The 20768-nt window shown below is 35.7% G+C and overlaps 1 protein-coding gene across 1 annotated transcript; it reads right to left on the reverse strand.

The window, feature by feature from the left end:
• Nucleotides 1–9789: 9789 nt before the first annotated feature.
• On the reverse strand, nucleotides 9790–14866 carry LOC146905360 (uncharacterized). The gene is made up of 3 exons (XM_085728525.1): nucleotides 13503–14866; nucleotides 10046–10139; nucleotides 9790–9870 (listed from the first exon to the last, which is right to left on the reverse strand). Exons 1-3 carry the CDS (start codon nucleotides 14864–14866, stop codon nucleotides 9790–9792), a joined length of 1539 nt encoding a protein of 512 aa, XP_085584651.1.
• Between the last annotated feature and the right edge of the window lie 5902 nt (nucleotides 14867–20768).

The following is a 20768-nucleotide window of genomic DNA, read 5'->3' on the forward strand; positions in this document are numbered from 1 at the left end:
GAAATCATGCACAGATTCATAAGGTTTTTCGTTCTAATCCACATCCCTTGTCAACCTTTGTGAAATTTTTTCAAATTAATTGGGTTTTTGTGGAACAATTCGATTTTCAAATTAAGAGCATGATTTAGTTCATCTATAGTCATCAAAAGGGTCGTAATCACTGTATTAGGGTTTAGAGACCATGAAATTGATGCAGGTTTTGAAATTGGGTCGTTTTTGCAAGTTCTGGGTTACTCGGAATTGCGAGTAAATAAGCTCGCAATTGCGAGTGTTTATACCAACTCGCCATTGCGAGTGAAACAGCTCGCCGTTGCGAGTTACAACGGAACCAACACCAGAGCCTGTAAAACAAACTGTCATGTGATTTTTATTGCTCCATACTGTTATTTAACTGTTATATCCTTTTGTATATGGTATTTGCTGGTTGTTTTGCAGGAATGGCTCCAAAAAACTCAACTAACACCGGTAAACGCCCTAGGAAAGAAACACCCACACCCCAAGCTTCATCTAGAAACCAATCCTTTGACCGAGATAAGTTTAGGTCTAGGTACCATCAGGACAAATATAACCAGTTACTCAAACAGACCATGTGGACTGAGAGAGTAGTCCAAATTAATCCTGAAGGACCATACCGGCATATACTCCAACTTTTCCTTAACCAAGAGTGGGATAGACTTCTAAATCCTATCACTGAGATCAATGCTGAGTTGGTCAGGGAATTTTATGCTAATGCCCTTCCAGAACATCCCCACACCGAGGAATTTCCCTTTGAAACCTTTGTTAGAGGTCGGACAATTCGTTTTGATCGAGAAGCCATAAACACATTCTTAGGAAACCCATTTCCTTTAGATGACCAGGGTGTCATGGATGACTTTCATGACAAACAAAACAAGGGTCACTTCTTACTTGATAAAAACCATGAAAGGATTAAGAAGTACATCATGTTAGAGGGAGAAAACTATGACAAAAGTGATGTGGGGAGAGAGAATATATCCCAATACAGACTCATGAAAAAACCAGCCAAGCTTGTCCTTAGGTTTATCCTACACAATGTCAAGCCTAAAAGCCATTTAGCCGATTGCACCGTAAATGTATGTCCTTTGATATACTACATTCTCAAAGGCAAAAAGGTTGACATTGCCCGAACAATTGCTTGGGAGCTAAAGCTGGTTGCACTCCAAGGGCACGGTGAACCAAAAACCCGACTTTCCTTTCCTGGTCTTATTATGGGACTTATCAAAGACACCACAATGAGGATGCCTACTGTTGTTCATGAATTCATCTGAAACCCCATAAACGATGCTTTTATTACCCGTTGGATTTGGAATGACACAAAGGAGGAAAAAGGTAAGGGAAAGAAAGCTTCATCCTCTAGAGCACCTCCATCCGAGCCTCAAGAAGGACATATTCCATTCCCACCAGCTGCTGGTTTTGATTTTGCTAGTTATGTTCAATGGCAACATGAGAATAATTTATACAATTATAATATGCTGTCAGCCATTAACCGGGAAAACATGTACTTCCAGCAGTCTCAATATCTGATGCAGCAGCAAGTTGGATACCCTCCGGAGATTATGGCATAATTCATGACACCTACAGCTTTTCAAGAGTATGTGAATTGGCCTGAGGACACGCCAAAACCTTATGGCGGGGCAGAATTTCATGCAGGTTATGCAGGTGGAGAAGAGAACATGGCTGAGGATGATGGTGATAACATGGTTGAGGATGATGGTGATGGAAATGAAGGAGAAAGTGATGAGCAAGACGATCCAGAAAACGTACCTAGTGCTACTTCAGATGGATCAGATGATGATATGCAAGGTTGAAAGTGAAGAAAAAGACTTGAAAGCTCATCCCAAATGATTAATATCAAAGCTTTTCAGTCAATTCTCTCTTTCTCAGTTTTTTTTCTTTTATTTATGCTATTATTGAACAATATTTGCTTCTGTTTTTAGTTTTAAATTGGCATAATGACTCTAACTTTTAATTTTAGTACTTTGTTTTAAAATATTATGGGATATTAATGTTTGTTATATTATGTTGTTGAATTATGATTTTCATTTTTATATTGTTTTTAGTATGTTTTAAAATATTATGTTTAGCACTTTGTGATTTAAAGTACTTCATTTTGGAATTAATTTGAAAATATGGAAGTTTCTTTAGTTAATTACTCTTACTTGATTTTCAAAGAATGATGCTCAAAGCTCCAAAAATTCCAACAAAAAGCTTCAAAAGTCTCAGATGAACGGTAATGATACATAAATGAGATAAAGTGCAAAGCCAAGGTAAAAATTTTCAGTTTTTCTAGGTTTTACTTGAATATGAAATAAATATTTTTGTGAAAATTTTAAGTTATTTAAGTTCAAGTTAATACAATGTTTATTTGTAAACCACTTAGTTCTAGCCAAAAAGTGAGGAGACCTCAAATGTTTGTACTATATGCAAGGAGACTGACATTCAATGTTTAACTCGATCGCTTTATGTTAAATCTAATTTTTGTTTTAAATTGTGTAAAAACATGGAAAGGATCAAGGCACATTTTTGAAATTGAGAGAAACAAACTTGACCACAAATAAACCTACCTTGTAAGAAGAGTGAGAATTTGATAACCCACTTGAGCCAAAAGAATTGGAAGTCCTTTATTTTGAACTGTCAAAATCATAAAGCACGATGCTTAATGAAAATTTCCAAAGTTTTAAAAATTCAGTTCATTGTTGAACCACTTAAGGACTCTGATATTTTTTTCAATTGTTGAACCCTAAAACATTCATTGATTATTTGTCCCTTTTGCCATAGAAAAGAGGAACATTCAAATCAGGGTATGTTGTATTCAAGTTGGGGAGAAAAGGTAGATGTAAATCAATTGTCAAGAGAAATTGGTGTAATTTTAATTTTTGATCAAAGACAACATGGTATTTCAAATACCAAAAGAAAAGAAAAATCCAAAAATATAACAAGTTGTCAAGATCAAGGTATGTCATGTTTCAAACACCAAAGATTTGTTGAGAATTAAGGGGGATTCATGTAAATTTGTCTTTTAAAGTAAATAGAAAGAATGTTCCCTTATGCTTGGCCATTTGAATTCAATTTGACCATCAAATGTCCTTTCTTTTGTAGCCAAGCCAAGTTATAACCCTCAAAGACCTTTTGATCCATGTTTTTGTACTATTTTGAAATAATTTTTAGATGGACACATAACTTGATTGGAATGTTAGCTTGATTGTCGGATGTGTGTTCATAAATCCTCATTCATTTGATTCAAATTATTTATCTACTTACATAGAAGTGTGTTAGGTGTGGTTTGTAAATAAATGCATTATTAACTTGAACTAGGTAACATAAAATTTGTGTTTAGGAATCATTTCATATTCATGGTAGAATTCTAGATTGGTTGAAGTTTAAGACTTACTCGCACTTTCACTTTGAATCATTCATCTGGAAAAACTTTTCAAACCTTTTTGTTTTCATGTCTTGTCCTCTTAACTTGTTTAGTTTTCATTCCTTTGTTGAGGACAAACAAAGAGTTAAGTTGGGGAGAGTTTGATAAGTGCTAGAAAGATGTAATTTAAGTGAATATTTAAAGCACATTTGTTACTTGTTTTGTAAGTAATTAAAGGAAAAGCCGAGGAATAATTGATTATTGCCTATGTTACGCTTTAAGTATCATACTTTATCCTTTTGTGCAGGAATGTACCAGAACATGGAACAAAGAAGGAAAATACAAGAAAAAGACCATTCACTCGCAATGGCGAGTTAAAGGTCAGAAACTAATGTTCCGCTCGCACTCAAGCTCGCAATGGCGAGTTCATTCACTCGCAATGGTGAGTAAAGTGCAGCAGACATATTGAAAGTAACTTGACAGCACTTGGATGGTGGAGAGCAAAAGTGACCTAACTAATGGTTTATTGGAAGTGATATGTGAGCTGTGGTACACAGATTTGGGCCAAAACCAGTGGTTTTCTTGGAGTGGAAATTGAGTGGAAAACTTTGCCACATTATTTTACTTAGAATTTCACCTATTTAAGTTGGCAAAGAGTTTGTGAAAAATATAGAGAACCAGCTCTGCAGATAGCAGGCTGCCTCTTAGTTACATATTAGTAAGAGATATAGGCTTGTGCATATAGAGTGAGAATAATAGAGGGTGTGTTTTTCTTCCTTTGTTGAGACATCGCAAAGTTGTAATTCTCTCCTTCCATTCATTCTTGCAAGGCTTCCATGACAATGAGTAGCTAAATCCTCTGTTGGGATTAGAGTTACTTGATCATAGTTAAACATGTAATTTCTTTATTTTAATATATGATTCTAGTTTAATTATTCAATATTGTTTTTATTCTCGTTCTTAATAATTTCATTGAGATTCAAGATGATTTGGACACGAACTCTTGAATCTAGAACTAGAATAACAATCTATCTTAAATTATCACTCTTGACACGTTTGACTAATTCTGATAATCACAATAAATCAAGAACTTAATGCTTTTGGACATTTAGTCAGGCTGGACACAGTCGATTAAGTTATCCAATCGTCTTTGTGATCGTTTAAAGGATTTGGACACGAATGTTTAAACGATACCTTAGAGATAATGATATCACTTTGGACACGAAGGATATTGTAGAAATGATTGTGATAATATTGTCTAATATGCTAGAATTCATATATGATCATTAAGTTATTTATGTTATGCTTGATCAAGGAATCCTAATCCTAACAAGTTTCTCGCCTTATTAATCTCTATTTTATTATTTTAGTTAATTTAGTTTAAACAAACAAACAAGTACTCTTAATACTTAGAATGATATTTGATGTTGAATTATCCTTGATATCGCACTAGTCCCTGTGGAGACGATACACAAATACTTATCTTGTTTGATGCAAAACTACTTCATCACTAAGCTTCTAGTGAGTTGGGGTAATTATTTAGAGACGGTAATTATTCGGTGTGTTAGTGGATTAAGTAAGTAGTAACTTTTGAGAATTAGTTAGTAAGAATGTTGACCCCGTTATGACAATTAGAAACCTAACCCAATTAGAAAGTGGCATATATACTTAACTCTTATGAGAAAATTAGGTTAAACCATTCATTATTTCATTTCACAAACTTAAGAGGTAGAGAGAGAAAGTAGATCACAAACTTGAAGAAGAGTATAGAAGAGGAAGCTAGAGAAAGTTTGGGGTTTGAAGAGCTAGGGGGAGATTGAAGCTTAAGCTAGTGGATTTAAGACCAAGAGGTCAGGGGGGTAGATTTCTTTCACCAATTAAGATATAATTTCATTTTTCTATTATGAGTCATAAGTGATTATCTGTGAATTATGATTTTGTTGATTTTACAAGTTTATTTTCGTGCTCATGTTTATGTGATAAATTTTGGTATGTGTTATTGGTCATAAACTTGTTGATTGTGCTTAAACATCATGGTGATTATGTGTTAAAATGATTATGTTGAACTTTTAGCTTAAAATGTGATGGGATAAACCGCAAGTGCACGGTTTACCGATGTAGTAATAAAAGAGAGTATCGTTACGACAGGGAGTTGTTCAATTTAACTAACTTTTTAGAAGATGATTAGAAGAGAATTAAGTTGCAAAGTTGAGGTTTTCAATTGGTTGAAAGAAAATATAATAATAAAAAGAGCCTTGGGATTATTCGTTCATCGTAATGACAAGTCCTTCACAAACCAAAACCTTAACTTATAACTTTACGTTAGACCTAATTTCTAAAGACCGGTTTCCCTTTAGCCCCTCACCTTTCCGACCAAGTCCAGTGAGAGTTCTCTTATAGTAATCAAACCTATTTCGCTGATTTGATTACTAGAAGAAGCTTATAAGGATTAAAACTACCAATGTCTCAAGAATTGCAAAGACTATTTCGATGCCTTTGCAATTCTTGTCTAAATTCACTTGTCCAATATCAAATCTCCACGTTCACCTTATGAATTGATATTTGAGATGATGGATTAACAATTATCAAACCCTCCACTTTCATTTCCACAGTTTGATAATGGTTAATTCATGTTAAAACGGTGAATTTAGATTAGAATTTAGGGTTACATAAGATTAAGGTTAAAGCTTGGTTTGATTAGGATTATGTCATTAGACTTATCCAACAATCCCATGACAAGAGAAGTCTACTCACTCTTGTTCATCGTAGACATGGAGAAGAAGAAAAGCATAAAGTAAATAACAAGAAAGTAAAGAAATAAAGGCATAACTTTCATTAAGAAAGTCAATTGTCACTTATTGAATTCCAAGAACAAAATATAGTTTACATTCGACTTAAAATCTAAGCAATTACATCACTAGAATGTTCCACAAGAAACTGCGGGCTTTTTGGTCAAACTAAAATAGAGTAGCTTAAAATCTAAGCAAAAGCAGCAAAAGGTTGTCCTGGGAGGTGGCACGGCCGTGCCAACTGTTAGCACGGGTTGTGCCAAGCTTCACACTTGGGGGAGACCTATTTTTGTCTCCAAATCTTCGTATTTTTGCTCCGAATCAGCTCAAGACTCCTTTCTTTTGCTCCAAGACTCAATCCATCAAATATTCATTCCTGAAATATAATAATATGTGTAGACCAAGATTTTCGGGTGTCAATCCATTGATTGGACTTGAACCTTCAATCTACCGGACTTGCTCGATTTTATTCTTGGGAAGGGAAAAATGAGATTGAAAAACCCATTTTTTGGATCCGGGGGTCGGTTACGATTCGGGAAGGTGTTAGGCACCCGCGTCGTTCACGGTACTCCGTGAGAACCTCTTTCTAACTTTATTTTTATTTGAAAGTTTGTTGTTTAAAGTTGAAGTGAAAGAATGGAGGGAGAAGAAGTGGGAGTTTTTGTTATTTTCATTTGATCGATTTGAAAGGAATAAAGCCTCTGCCTACGTACCCTTAAAAGGGATCAAAACCGCCGTAGTTCTCTCTTAAAAAATATTTTTTTGTGGGTTAGGTTGATTTTAATTATTTTGAAAATGGTTTTAAGAAGGGTTGCGAGACCTCAAGGTATAGAAGAATAAAATAGAAGTGAGGTTGTTTCATTTTATTTATGAAATTTAGTTTAAGTTTAATTAAGATTCATTTAGGAATTTGATTAAGAAAATAAAGGAAAAATCTCTTGGATTTGGATCCAAGGTTTATTAAGAAAATAATTTGACTTTTGCTTATTAGATCTTTGAGATAAAAAGATTTTTCTAAGCTAACGGAAAGCTAGCGTAACGACGCGAAAAAATAAAGCGAGAGTAGAGCAACAAATAAAATGGTGTAGTGTCGGTGCTTGTGTCGGTGTGTGCAATTACTACGCTATTACATACCCTTCCTAGATGATTTCTAAGGCAAGAAATAAAAATGTGCAAAATAAATTACATCAAAGCCTATCATACACACTAAAGTTTATGATTAAAAATAAATGGCCAGAACTTAGAATATGCATGATAAAGAAGAAAAAAAAAATCGAACTAAAATGCATGAAAACAAATATCAAGAAGTAAACAAGCCGAATGCATGGGAAGAATATTTAAGTTGAAATGCATGGAAAACAAACTACTAAGAATTAGATAGCCATGTAATAAAGGCAACTGCATGACGAAAAAAAAATTAAAAATTATTTGATTTGCAAATGCAATGTGATGACAAATTATATAATAAAATAAAATGATGCATGACATAAACGATATTTTGAATTAAAATGCATGAAATTAAGCAAACTATGTAGCAAAATAAAGCATGATATGGAAAATAACTTGAATAGAAATGCATGAAAGTATGAACAAAATTAATATGTAAGGAAAACGGTTTTCAAAGAAACAAAGGGAATGCAGTAGCACACTGAAGGTATGTTCAGCAAGTAGTATTAGCAACAAAAAGCAGAAAATGAACCTTGTAGATGTAGAGAGAGTGGGCCTATGGGTTAAGCCTGAACCAGTCTTGAAAAATGGGCATGGGTATGGGTCAAAAAAAACTGGAGCGGGTTAAAGCCATGGGTTAGATGCAAGTATAAAAGGGTTGCTCCTTCTTGTAAAAACATTTTCACGATTCAAAACTCTCCCTACAAAACAGTTTCAGACTCTCTTCTCTCTATAACTATCACTATCGGAGAAGATGAACATGAAGTGGCCGGAGTACCTCCGGCGCGGTGGTTTGCCGGAGCACCGCCGTGCCGGAGTAATTTTTTACTCTCTTTTTGAAAACTTTTTATACCAAACCACTCTATTTCACCTCCTCTATTCAAATCTGCACTTAGTTTTCAAAGAAAAGCCATAACATGTCCTGGATCTAGCATATAAGTTTCAAAAGGAAATCATGACAAAGCATAAAAACAACTCACAGACTTCAAACGTGTCTTCTTCCTTGAAACAAATTCTGCTTCGTTCCTCTCCACGTAACCCCGCTTCAGTTCGATCCGGTTTGCTCACGTCCTCCTTTTAGATCGTTACAGATCGGCTTCTTTAACTTTGATTCGGTCTACTCTTTCTCCTCTAACTCGAAACTTCAGCTCCGACTTGGTTCCGATTCGGTTCCGACTGGTGGTGAAAAGCCACGCTGATTTGCTTGAGATGCGGTTCTTTCTCCCTTTTTGGTTCAGAACCGAAACAGAAGCGAATTTGTGTTGTTGGAGGTATAGATCCGAAAAGGAGTTGTTGGTTGAGGTTTATAGTGTTTGTGTTGGATTGTTATGAAAATGGATTTGGAATGATGAACCTTGAAACGATGTTGTGTTTGATTTGCGGTTTTTGGTTGAATTGGTTATGTGAGTTTATGTGATATGCATTTTCTAGGAATTACTCATGGAATGTTTATACTGAGTTCATGAGAATTTTGTAATTTGATTCATTTTTTCGATGACTGCCGATTTGGATGGTGTTTGTGTGGGTTTTTAGACTCTGCTGCAGCTGCTGTCAGTGTCAGTGAATAGTGATTTCTGTGCAGCCCCCCTTTTGCCAATGATTGGCAACACTACTTATAGTAAAAAAAACTAGGTTATGAAAGATGAATGGACTAAAGACCAAGTTACCCTTGAAGAAACTTGGAGACAAAGGAAAGAATTAGATGCTTTTTGGACCAATTAACAAAGGACACATGGACTTAAGACAAAACAAGTTATTAATAAAACAAAATAAAAATGACATTAAAAGCAAAAAGAATAAATGGTTAAAATGAAATAAAATAAAATAGAATTGTAAAATAATATAAAAGTGATAAAAAAATGTAATAAAATTTAAAGCTGTCGAAACTTCGACTGAGACGACTAAAACTCGCGGTGGTTTTAAAACAAGAACAAAACTTTTTAAACAGTTTAATCATACGGACAAAAGGAATTTACCTAAAAAGGTCTATTTATCAAAGAAATGAATAAAAGACTTTAAAAGCACGCGTAAAAATTTAAAATGTCTAAAAAACAAATAAAGCGATTTCAACTAGATAAAGCGCGAACAAAATTTTACTTGCAAGATAAAAGACTTTAAATTACTAAACAACGACTGAAGAAATTTTAACTGGTTAAAGCGAATAAAAAAAAGAAATTAAGCCGTTTTGAAATATAGACAAAAATGGGTAAAAACAGAGCAAAGTGGTCAAAATTTGGGGTATGACAGATGCCCCTATTTAAGTTTCTTCGTCACGAAGATTTGAAAGAAGACTTTTAAATCGATGGGTCGAAGAGACTTAAATACTAAGTACACCGAATTTTGACCAGTTGAAAAGCTGAGAATGCAATGAATATAATGATATGAATGCAAACGATGCAAGCATGAATGCAAAGACGACAAAAATAAACTGACTGGGGAACAAACTGATAAGTATCACTGGGGAGATAAAGCTTGTCTATTACCGACTTCCGTGGTAAAGACAACATGCGGAGGATAAAGCTTGTCTGTTACCAACTGTCGTGGTAAGGACGAAAATGCAGAAGATAAAGCTTGAACGGAAGATAAAGCTCAGACGGAAGATAAAGCTTGAGACGGAAAATAAAGCTTGACACGGAAAATAAAGCTTGTCTAATACCAACAGCCCGTGATAAAGACGACATCACAAAAAAGATAAACACATGTTTATTACCTTTACTGGGCAAAGACGAACAGAAGGAAGGGATTCCGACTCTTCTGGGGGTAGAACAGGTTCACTGGGGAACAAAGGGTTGTCTACTATCGCACTGATAGCAGCATGAAGTCAAAAAGACAGATAATACCTACTATCGCACAATGATAGCTGTATGAAGGTAAGAATTATGAAAGAGACATCGCCTACTACCTGTAAGATAGTTGTATGAAGACGAATGAAAGAGATGTTTCCTACTATCTGTAAGATAGCTGTATGAAGACAAATGAGAGAAAAGTTGTCTACTATCTGTAAGATAGTTGTATGAAGACAAATGAATGATACAATGTCTACTATCTGTAAGATAGATGTATGAAGACAAATGAATGGCTGTCTACTATCTGTAAGATAGCTGTATGAAGACAAATGAGAGAAACAGTGTCTACTATCTGTAAGATAGCTGTATGAAGACAAATGAGAGAAACAATGTCTACTATCTGTAAGATAGTTGTATGAAGACAAATGAATAGTTGTCTACTATCTGTAAGATAGTTGTATGAAGATAAACCAAATAAAATTGGACAGATGCTGGGGAAATTGAAATGTATTTACAGAATGGTCATTTGTAGAAACCGACACTTGAAAAAAAAAAGTTTGATTGGTGACCTCTCTGGATCAGACACAACTGGGGATGACACTTTTGAAATACAATTGAAATAAGACACAAGGTGGTCAATGCAATCATGTATGAATGATATTTGTATGCAAGTTATGTGTGCTTGGATGTTTATATGCATGAATATGTGTATGAATGAATGTATGAGTACATGAATGTATGAATGTATGACTGTATATGACAGGTGGACTTGATGAAAGAAAACAGGATAGGTAAGATGAGAGATGGGCTGACACCACAGTACAAACACTCGGCAATCTTCTTTGGGATAACATTACTGGAGATGAATCAAGACATTGTTGGGGTAAAGCCCCTCAAACAAACCACTGATGGGGATAAAGCCCACGTTCAAACCAGCTGATGGGATAAAGAGCCCGATAATCAAAACATTTAAGGGAGACACAACCCATTAATCAAACCGCTAAAAGGAGAATGCCCAATAATCGATCCACTTGGGGAAATAGCTCATCAATCAACAATTTGGCAGAAGTCGCCATCTCTAAGGGATAAAATACATCAATCAATCATTTTGGCAGAAGTCGCCACTTGTAAACCAGCACGAAGTGCATTCTTTCCATTTGGCCCACTTGAACTGTGATGCCCCTGTCTTTATTTTCTTTTTCATTTTTTGTATTGCTTTTCTCTTTTTTTTTTTGAAAATCCCTAACTTTTGCCTGGATCGCCCTTTCAAGTTTTCAATCCACCGGGAGTATATATATATTTTTTTATGCCCCTAATTTTTGCCTGGACCGCCCTTTTCGGGTTTTCAGTCCACCGGGACGCTCATTTTTGGCTTAAGCCGCCCTTTCGGGTTTTCGATTTAGCGAGCTCTTTTTTTTTTTGTATTCTTTTTTCTCTTTTTTTTCTTGACAGAGGTCATCGCACAGCACTTGTTCATAACTATCTTGCAGAGTTTAACTGTCCTTGGGACGAATGTTGATGTATGCTTCTCTTACTCATAAGTTCAAAGAATATGTACCTGTTGTTTATGCTTTTCAAAGGACATTAAAAAAGATTTTTTTTTTTTTTTTGCTGTAAGTATTCACATCAAAAATAGAAGAAAATTATGCAAACAGAATAAATGAGAATTTCAAATAAATGGGCACAGGCTCAAATTAGATGTAAAGGAGTGGTGACCTGCCAAAGGCGTGGTTCCAAAGATTTTAAAAAGTTTGGAAAATGGTAATTATATTGGAAAAGGTACATTGAACACGATAACCGCTATGCTCTCTAACAACTTTGAATTCCACTGTTCCGAGTCTTTGATTTGCAGATGCTTCATGTCGAAGGTCTTTTGACAGTTGAAAATGCCCCAGATGAATCATATCTGAATTGATGCAGTTACCTTGCCATAAATCGGACGCATTTTGACGGCTGAATTGCCCCAAGTGAGTCATGTCCGACCAGATGCAGTTACTTTGTCATAATCCTTAACTTTTGTGTAGGTCACCCTTGCGGGTGTCAACCTATCAGGATAAACACATTTTTTTTTATCACTTTTTTTTACATGTCTCTAACTTTTGCATGGACCGCCCTTTCGGGTTTTCAGTCCATCGAGACGCTCTTTTTTGCCTAAGCCGCTTTTTTAATGTTTGCGACTTATCGAGCTGATTTTTGATTTCTTTTTTTTTTCATGTCTCTAATTTTTGCATGGACCGCCCTTTCAGGTTTTCAATCCATCGAGACTCTCTTTTTTGCCTAAGCCGCTTTTTCCAGTTTGCGACTTATCGAGCTTTTCATTTTAACAAAGTATTTCTTGACTGCACTGGCATTCATAAGGCACACAAATTCATCACTATCCTTGGTAATTAGGCATACATTGCCCCTGGAATCAGGTAACACATTTTTTAGCACAAAGCCACTTTCTTGACTTTCACGGGGACGAGCCTTCTTTGTCAAATACATGATATAACTGTCGGTGGCACACGACAATAACACTTTTGAATTCAACCAAGCTTAGCTTTCATTGGAACCTCTGTCGACAGGACTTTGACCTCCCTGTAGAGTACTGCCTTTATATATTGAGGGATGGTGGGGGGGTTGCCCCTGTTAAACTGTGCACTTGAAGTACAATATCCCTGCAAGGCAGATGGAAGCATCTCGTGCCAGTCTTTGTGTATGAAAGTCCTCTTCAGGACAATCTTTCTCGATATTTGCAGTTTCGATGGCCAAGATGCCCCAGTAGGCGAGAAATCTCATTGAAAACTTCTTCATCATCCTCCTCTTCAACCTCAGATACTAGGAACTCAAAGTCGAGAGAGAGCACATGGTTCAAGTGTTCAACGGGTTTATTAATGCATGATTTGATTATTGATATAAACATTTTGATTATGCATACATGTGGAAATGATTTAAAGAAAAAGAATTTTTTTGGTTTTTTTGTATTACCATTTTTCCAGAAAAAGCACAAAATAAAAACAAAGTCGGGATCAAAACGACCTTTTAATTAATGATGACAATACATAAAGCAAAAAGCCCTAAACAAGTTCACTTCCGTCTCGGGTGGGACAAAAGGATTTTTTTTTGAAAAACATAAAGCAACAAACAAACATATTAATTGAACAAATGAGTAGTAGAAATAAACATCAGCAACGACCCAATTGCAGCTAAACATTCCATGTATCAACATCAGGCTCCAAGATCCGATAGCAGATTAACTTGCATATTCAAATTCCAAACTCTTCAAAAGGTATGAGATCATCTTTGACCAGCTTCTGGACTTCCATTTTCAAAGAGAAACAGTGCTCAACATCATGACCTTGTGCCCCTTGATGGAAAGTACAAAAGAGGTCAGGTCTCCACCGCTTTGGCAATTTCTTCGGTGTTGGAGGAGGTGGCCTGGTCTGGACAAGATTCCTCTCAAGCAAATAGGGAAGCAACCTTTCATACTTCATAGGAATCGGATCATACTGTGGTGCTTTCTGAGTCTGTTGACGGGGTTGTTGTTGATATTGCTGAAATTGGGGTTGATAACCCGAACTTTGCAGAGCATTTGTGACAGGCATAACAGCGGCCACAGGATGATAAGCCAGATACTGTTGTTGAGGCTGACTTTCTGCCACACTCATTTCCTGGTCTTCCTCTTCTGAACCATTAGTGGGAACAACTTCTTTGATCAAATGTCCTTTTCGAACCCAATCTTCAATACGCATGCCCGCGGTCATCATACCCACGAAATCGCCAGATGCACTTGCAAGCATATGCTCAAAATAGAACGGATACAGTGTTTCCAGGAAAATCTCGGTCAATTCTTTCTCTACTAGACGTGGACGAACTTGTTCAGCGAAATCTCTCCAACGTTGGGCATAAGCTTTGAAGGATTCATTATCATTCTGAGTCATGGCCTGTAGTTCCTTTCTGTTTGGGGCCAAGTGCAAGTTGTAGTTATACCGCTGAACGAAAGCCTCACACAAATCACTGAAAGTTTTGATATCATCCTTGCTCAGACTCATATACCATATCAGTGCGGCACCAGTCAAACTATCTTGGAAACAGTGGATAAGGAGCTCATCATTGCCTACTTGAGCAGACATCTTTCTCACGTACATTACCAAATGACGCTCAGGGTAAATGTTCCCTTTGTATTTCTCAAAATCAGGGACCTTGAATTTGGGTGGTATCACGACATTGGGAACCAAGCAAAGATCATAAGCATTTTTCCCAAACAGTTCTTTCCCACGAAGAGCTTTCAATTCCAATTGTGTTCTGTCAAACTTTTCTTCCAGTTCAGCTATCCGGTCGTATGCAACCACATTTTCTGAGTGATAGATTGGCCCAGGGCCCTGCTGAGTAGTATGAATCAACGGTGATGAGCAAGTCATAGTGGCTTGAGGGATCAAAGGGCCTGATTGAGGGATAGACGTTGTCTGTTGCACAAAAGGAGCTTGAACCTTAGAGACACCAGGATGGAATACTTCACTAGAACTTAAAGGTGTACTCCAGAGATAACCTTCCAGCATAGCATGTTGAGGAGTACTAGCAAACACTGTTGAAATTGGGGTAGTGGAAGCAACCGTCTGAGCTTGAGTGCTGCCAACTAGAAGAGATAGTGGCTGACTCTGCGCAACCGTCATCAAAGACACTAAGTTCCTCAAAATCTCATTCTCGGCCCGGAGGGTTGTCACCTCTTCACGAAGCTTGTAGTTCTCTTGTTCAAGATGATCCATTCTGATTTGCTCGAGTGTTGTAGATGCGGGTAGACTGATGGATTGGCCTTTTGTAGAAAGAACCAAAGTATGAGACACATGCTAGAAACTATGAATGCTAAATGATGCATGATATGTTTTATGCAAAAATGTGAATTTTTTTGAAGGACTTATCGAAGCTAATTTGTAAACATTGTAGATGAACATGGTTTCATTTGAAAATTGTAAAGATATCACAATCGGTTCCTTTTTCAAAAGGTAAGAACGAAACCAAGGACAAAGTTCTTCAATAAAAGCAAAAGCTTAGTTAAGATTTTTTTTTCAAATTGTATTGCTTGGTGTTCATTCTTACAAGGTCCATTCCTTTGATGTTTACAAAAAACTTAACTAAATCCTTCAACATTTTTAATGGATGAAAAAAAAAAATTATGGATGAATGCATGTATGTATGGTAATGCTAGAATACATAGAATACATGGGGGCTAGATTCATAATGTTGGAGTTTAAGGTAATGCCATTTGGTAAGGACTATGGTTTGAATTTCACTCGTAACAAGGGTTCTACCAAGTTCCCAAATTAAAACTACCCTCATGAACTTATCGGTGCGTAGGACTGCTCATAGACCAACAGTATTCGTAAGGAAGTCTAGTTTGAGTGTAGTATCGCGTGACGACTAAAGTCAAGACCGCTCTTGGTTTAGCCACCGCATTACGTCCTAGAAAGGCCAAGATGGGTTAAAGGTAATCTAAAGGTTCTCAACGCTTGATGGGTTTCAAAAATAATATCGCCAATCACGACTGCTCATGGTGACGTATATTTACTCTTGAACCCACGTTGAGTGGAGTTATATCACATGCACACATAGGCAGGACCGCTCCTGGTATGGCACTATGATCGTACTCCGTCCTATCTTATGTTTCACTCAAGTCCGGGAGTAGGACTTTTATTTTTCTCACCCCTCACGTAACAAAGTAAAAATATTTACAAAATAGTAAAGCAAAAATAAAGGAAGAAAGGTGGGCTTAACCCGCATAGGATCCCCAGTGAAGTCGCCATTTTGTAGACCAAGATTTTCGGGTGTCAATCCATTGATTGGACTTGAACCTTCAATCTACCGGACTTGCTCGATTTTATTCTTGGGAAGGGAAAAATGAGATTGAAAAACCCTTTTTTTGGATCCGGGGGTCGGTTACGATTCGGGAAGGTGTTAGGCACCCGAGTCGTTCACGGTACTCCGTGAGAACCTCTTTCTAACTTTATTTTTATTTGAAAGTTTGTTGTTTAAAGTTGAAGTGAAAGAATGGAGGGAGAAGAAGTGGGAGTTTTTGTTATTTTCATTTGATCGATTTGAAAGGAATAAAGCCTCTGCCTACGTACCCTTAAAAGGGATCAAAACCGCCGTAGTTCTCTCTTAAAAAATATTTTTTTGTGGGTTAGGTTGATTTTAATTATTTTGAAAATGGTTTTAAGAAGGGTTGCGAGACCTCAAGGTATAGAAGAATAAAATAGAAGTGAGGTTGTTTCATTTTATTTATGAAATTTAGTTTAAGTTTAATTAAGATTCATTTAGGAATTTGATTAAGAAAATAAAGGAAAAATCTCTTGGATTTGGATCCAAGGTTTATTAAGAAAATAATTTGACTTTTGCTTATTAGATCTTTGAGATAAAAAGATTTTTCTAAGCTAACGGAAAGCTAGCGTAACGACGCGAAAAAATAAAGCGAGAGTAGAGCAACAAATAAAATGGTGTAGTGTCGGTGCTTGTGTCGGTGTGTGCAATTACTACGCTATTACATACCCTTCCTAGATGATTTCTAAGGCAAGAAATAAAAATGTGCAAAATAAATTACATCAAAGCCTATCATACACACTAAAGTTTATGATTAAAAATAAATGGCCAGAACTTAGAATATGCATGATAAAGAAGAAAAAAAAAATCGAACTAAAATGCATGAAAACAAATATCAAGAAGTAAACAAGCCGAATGCATGGGAAGAATATTTAAGTTGAAATGCATGGAAAACAAACTACTAAGAATTAGATAGCCATGTAATAAAGGCAACTACATGACGAAAAAAAAATTAAAAATTATTTGATTTGCAAATGCAATGTGATGACAAATTATATAATAAAATAAAATGATGCATGACATAAACGATATTTTGAATTAAAATGCATGAAATTAAGCAAACTATGTAGCAAAATAAAGCATGATATGGAAAATAACTTGAATAGAAATGCATGAAAGTATGAACAAAATTAATATGTAAGGAAAACGGTTTTCAAAGAAACAAAGGGAATGCAGTAGCACACTGAAGGTATGTTCAGCAAGTAGTATTAGCAACAAAAAGCAGAAAATGAACCTTGTAGATGTAGAGAGAGTGGGCCTATGGGTTAAGCCTGAACCAGTCTTGAAAATGGGCATGGGTATGGGTCAAAAAAAACTGGAGCGGGTTAAAGCCATGGGTTAGATGCAAGTATAAAAGGGTTGCTCCTTCTTGTAAAAACATTTTCACGATTCAAAACTCTCCCTACAAAACAGTTTCAGACTCTCTTCTCTCTATAACTATCACTATCGGAGAAGATGAACATGAAGTGGCCGGAGTACCTCCGGCGCGGTGGTTTGCCGGAGCACCGCCGTGCCGGAGTAATTTTTTACTCTCTTTTTGAAAACTTTTTATACCAAACCACTCTATTTCACCTCCTCTATTCAAATCTGCACTTAGTTTTCAAAGAAAAGCCATAACATGTCCTGGATCTAGCATATAAGTTTCAAAAGGAAATCATGACAAAGCATAAAAACAACTCACAGACTTCAAACGTGTCTTCTTCCTTGAAACAAATTCTGCTTCGTTCCTCTCCACGTAACCCCGCTTCAGTTCGATCCGGTTTGCTCACGTCCTCCTTTTAGATCGTTACAGATCGGCTTCTTTAACTTTGATTCGGTCTACTCTTTCTCCTCTAACTCGAAACTTCAGCTCCGACTTGGTTCCGATTCGGTTCCGACTGGTGGTGAAAAGCCACGCTGATTTGCTTGAGATGCGGTTCTTTCTCCCTTTTTGGTTCAGATCCGAAACAGAAGCGAATTTGTGTTGTTGGAGGTATAGATCCGAAAAGGAGTTGTTGGTTGAGGTTTATAGTGTTTGTGTTGGATTGTTATGAAAATGGATTTGGAATGATGAACCTTGAAACGATGTTGTGTTTGATTTGTGGTTTTTGGTTGAATTGGTTATGTGAGTTTATGTGATATGCATTTTCTGGGAATTACTCATGGAATGTTTATACTGAGTTCATGAGAATTTTGTAATTTGATTCATTTTTTCGATGACTGCCGATTTGGATGGTGTTTGTGTGGGTTTTTAGACTCTGCTGCAGCTGTTGTCAGTGTCAATGAATAGTGATTTCTGTGCAGCCCCCCTTTTGCCAATGATTGGCAACACTACTTATAGTAAAAAAAACTAGGTTATGAAAGATGAATGGACTAAAGACCAAGTTACCCTTGAAGAAACTTGGAGACAAAGGAAAGAATTAGATGCTTTTTGGACCAATTAACAAAGGACACATGGACTTAAGACAAAACAAGTTATTAATAAAACAAAATAAAAATGACATTAAAAGCAAAAAGAATAAATGGTTAAAATGAAATAAAATAAAATAGAATTGTAAAATAATATAAAAGTGATAAAAAAATGTAATAAAATTTAAAGCTGTCGAAACTTCGACTGAGACGACTAAAACTCGCGGTGGTTTTAAAACACGAACAAAACTTTTTAAACAGTTTAATCATACGGACAAAAGGAATTTACCTAAAAAGGTCTATTTATCAAAGAAATGAATAAAAGACTTTAAAAGCACGCGTAAAAATTTAAAATGTCTAAAAAACAAATAAAGCGATTTCAACTAGATAAAGCGCGAACAAAATTTTACTTGCAAGATAAAAGACTTTAAATTACTAAACAACGACTGAAGAAATTTTAACTGGTTAAAGCGAATAAAAAAAAGAAATTAAGCCGTTTTGAAATATAGACAAAAATGGGTAAAAGCAGAGCAAAGTGGTCAAAATTTGGGGTATGACAATATGCAATTGAAGTAAAATAGTTCAAAAAGGAAATAATATTAAAATAAAATCAACTTAAATCTAAATCAAACGAAACTAAATATTATATAAAAATAACTAATTATTGACTCATCAAAATGATGAAAAGTGATGTTGTGGTTGTTGATTGTTGATGAACTCAAGAATTTATAGTTAGAATGTTGTTGAATTGTGTGTTGATGCTAATTCATACTTTTGGTGTTGCAAATTGTGTTGTTGTGATTAAGTTGTTGTTTTATGAGTTTTTGTGAATATGGGTTGAAAATGAAGAAGTTTGATTTTAGTGATTTTCAATGAATTGGTGAAATAGTTAGAATGAATTAGGGTGATGGAATTTCTGTTTTTAATAACTTTGTTTTGGTGAGAAATCGTTCTGGATAAGAATCAGGTTTTTGAGTAAAAGTCATTTTTAAGCACTTTTGAAAATAAGTCATTTTGGGGAGAGTTTGAATAAGTTGTTTTAAGTTGAAATATCAAGTTTTAAAGTGTAGTTTGAATGGTCCAAGTGTTAGGGATGCGTTGGTGAAAAAAGGAATCGAAATCGGATTTGAAAACGAGATTTTACGCGCGAAAACATAAAAGCGAATTTTGTTGGCTTGCATAGGTGACACGGCCATGTGTCTAGGTTACACGACCATGTCTGAACCTTCTGATTAGGTCACACGATCGTGTCTGCTGATGACACGACCGTGCCAGTCCTGCAGTGCCCGGAAAAGCTGTTTTCTTGTGTTTTCGTGTACTATTAAGTATGCCAATGGATCCCAAACACCTAAACCTAAGGTATTGATGTATAATTGGACTTCTAGGGGTGTCTAAACATTGATGATCATAAGGATTGAATTTAGTTTTTAAACAAGTTAAAAATGAGACGAACCTTGAGTTTTTGCGAAATTAAACGAACTTTGTGAAACCAAAATGCTTTGAATGATTACCCTAGATGTTAGATGATATGTAGGGATGTTTTTGATGACATGTAAGAACATGGAACTTTATTTTATGGATAAAAATGGAAGTTAGGCGATCTTGTGAAAGAGAGACAAATTTTACTGAAATTGGGATTTATGGTTTCAAATCTTGTAATTGGTTTATATTCATGCTTATATGATGGAATGATGATGAATCAATGATGATTAGGTGTTTAATATGATGGATGTCATGATGGTGTTGCTTGTCCTTCGTTTATGCAAAAATGTAAATTTGAAATGGTATTGTTTCTTTAAGGTGGTAGTTGTTGATGGTGATTTATGTTGATGTTTTGATGATGATTATTATGATGATTATGATGATGATCATGATTATGATGATGATGTTTTGACGAATTCTTACAAGCAAAATGGTGATGATATTGGTGATGAACGCATGTATGAAAAATGTTGATGTTAATGGTGATGATTGGTTGAATGAACGTATGCATTATTGAGTCATATGTTCATGCATTCATAAGTGTCCAGAGGCGATGACTAGAATACTTTGTATTCAAGAGGCGATGATTGTGATACGGTTTCGTATCAAGAGGCTATGTATATGATACAGTTATAACCATAGGCGATGACCGGTACCACATGCATATAGAGTCGTGTCTAGAGCGCATTGCATAAAATTGATAAGTGTCATACTTGTGATTGTGCTTGGTGTATATGTGCATTGGCGAAACTTGATGATTTTTATACTTGGTGAAATTTGGTGAATATGTGAAGATGTGAAAGTGGACTTGTTATATTGTTATACTTGTATGCTTGACGATTATTAATGATGTTGAGTTGTTGTGAATGATTTAACTAATCGTAGTTTAATCATTTGAAATTAGTTATGTCATTTTAGTTTCAT

Source organism: Medicago sativa, chromosome 7 (genome assembly GCF_051527215.1).
Source record: "Medicago sativa cultivar Bolivia chromosome 7, Bolivia_mono, whole genome shotgun sequence".
NCBI classification, from domain to species: domain Eukaryota; kingdom Viridiplantae; phylum Streptophyta; class Magnoliopsida; order Fabales; family Fabaceae; genus Medicago; species Medicago sativa.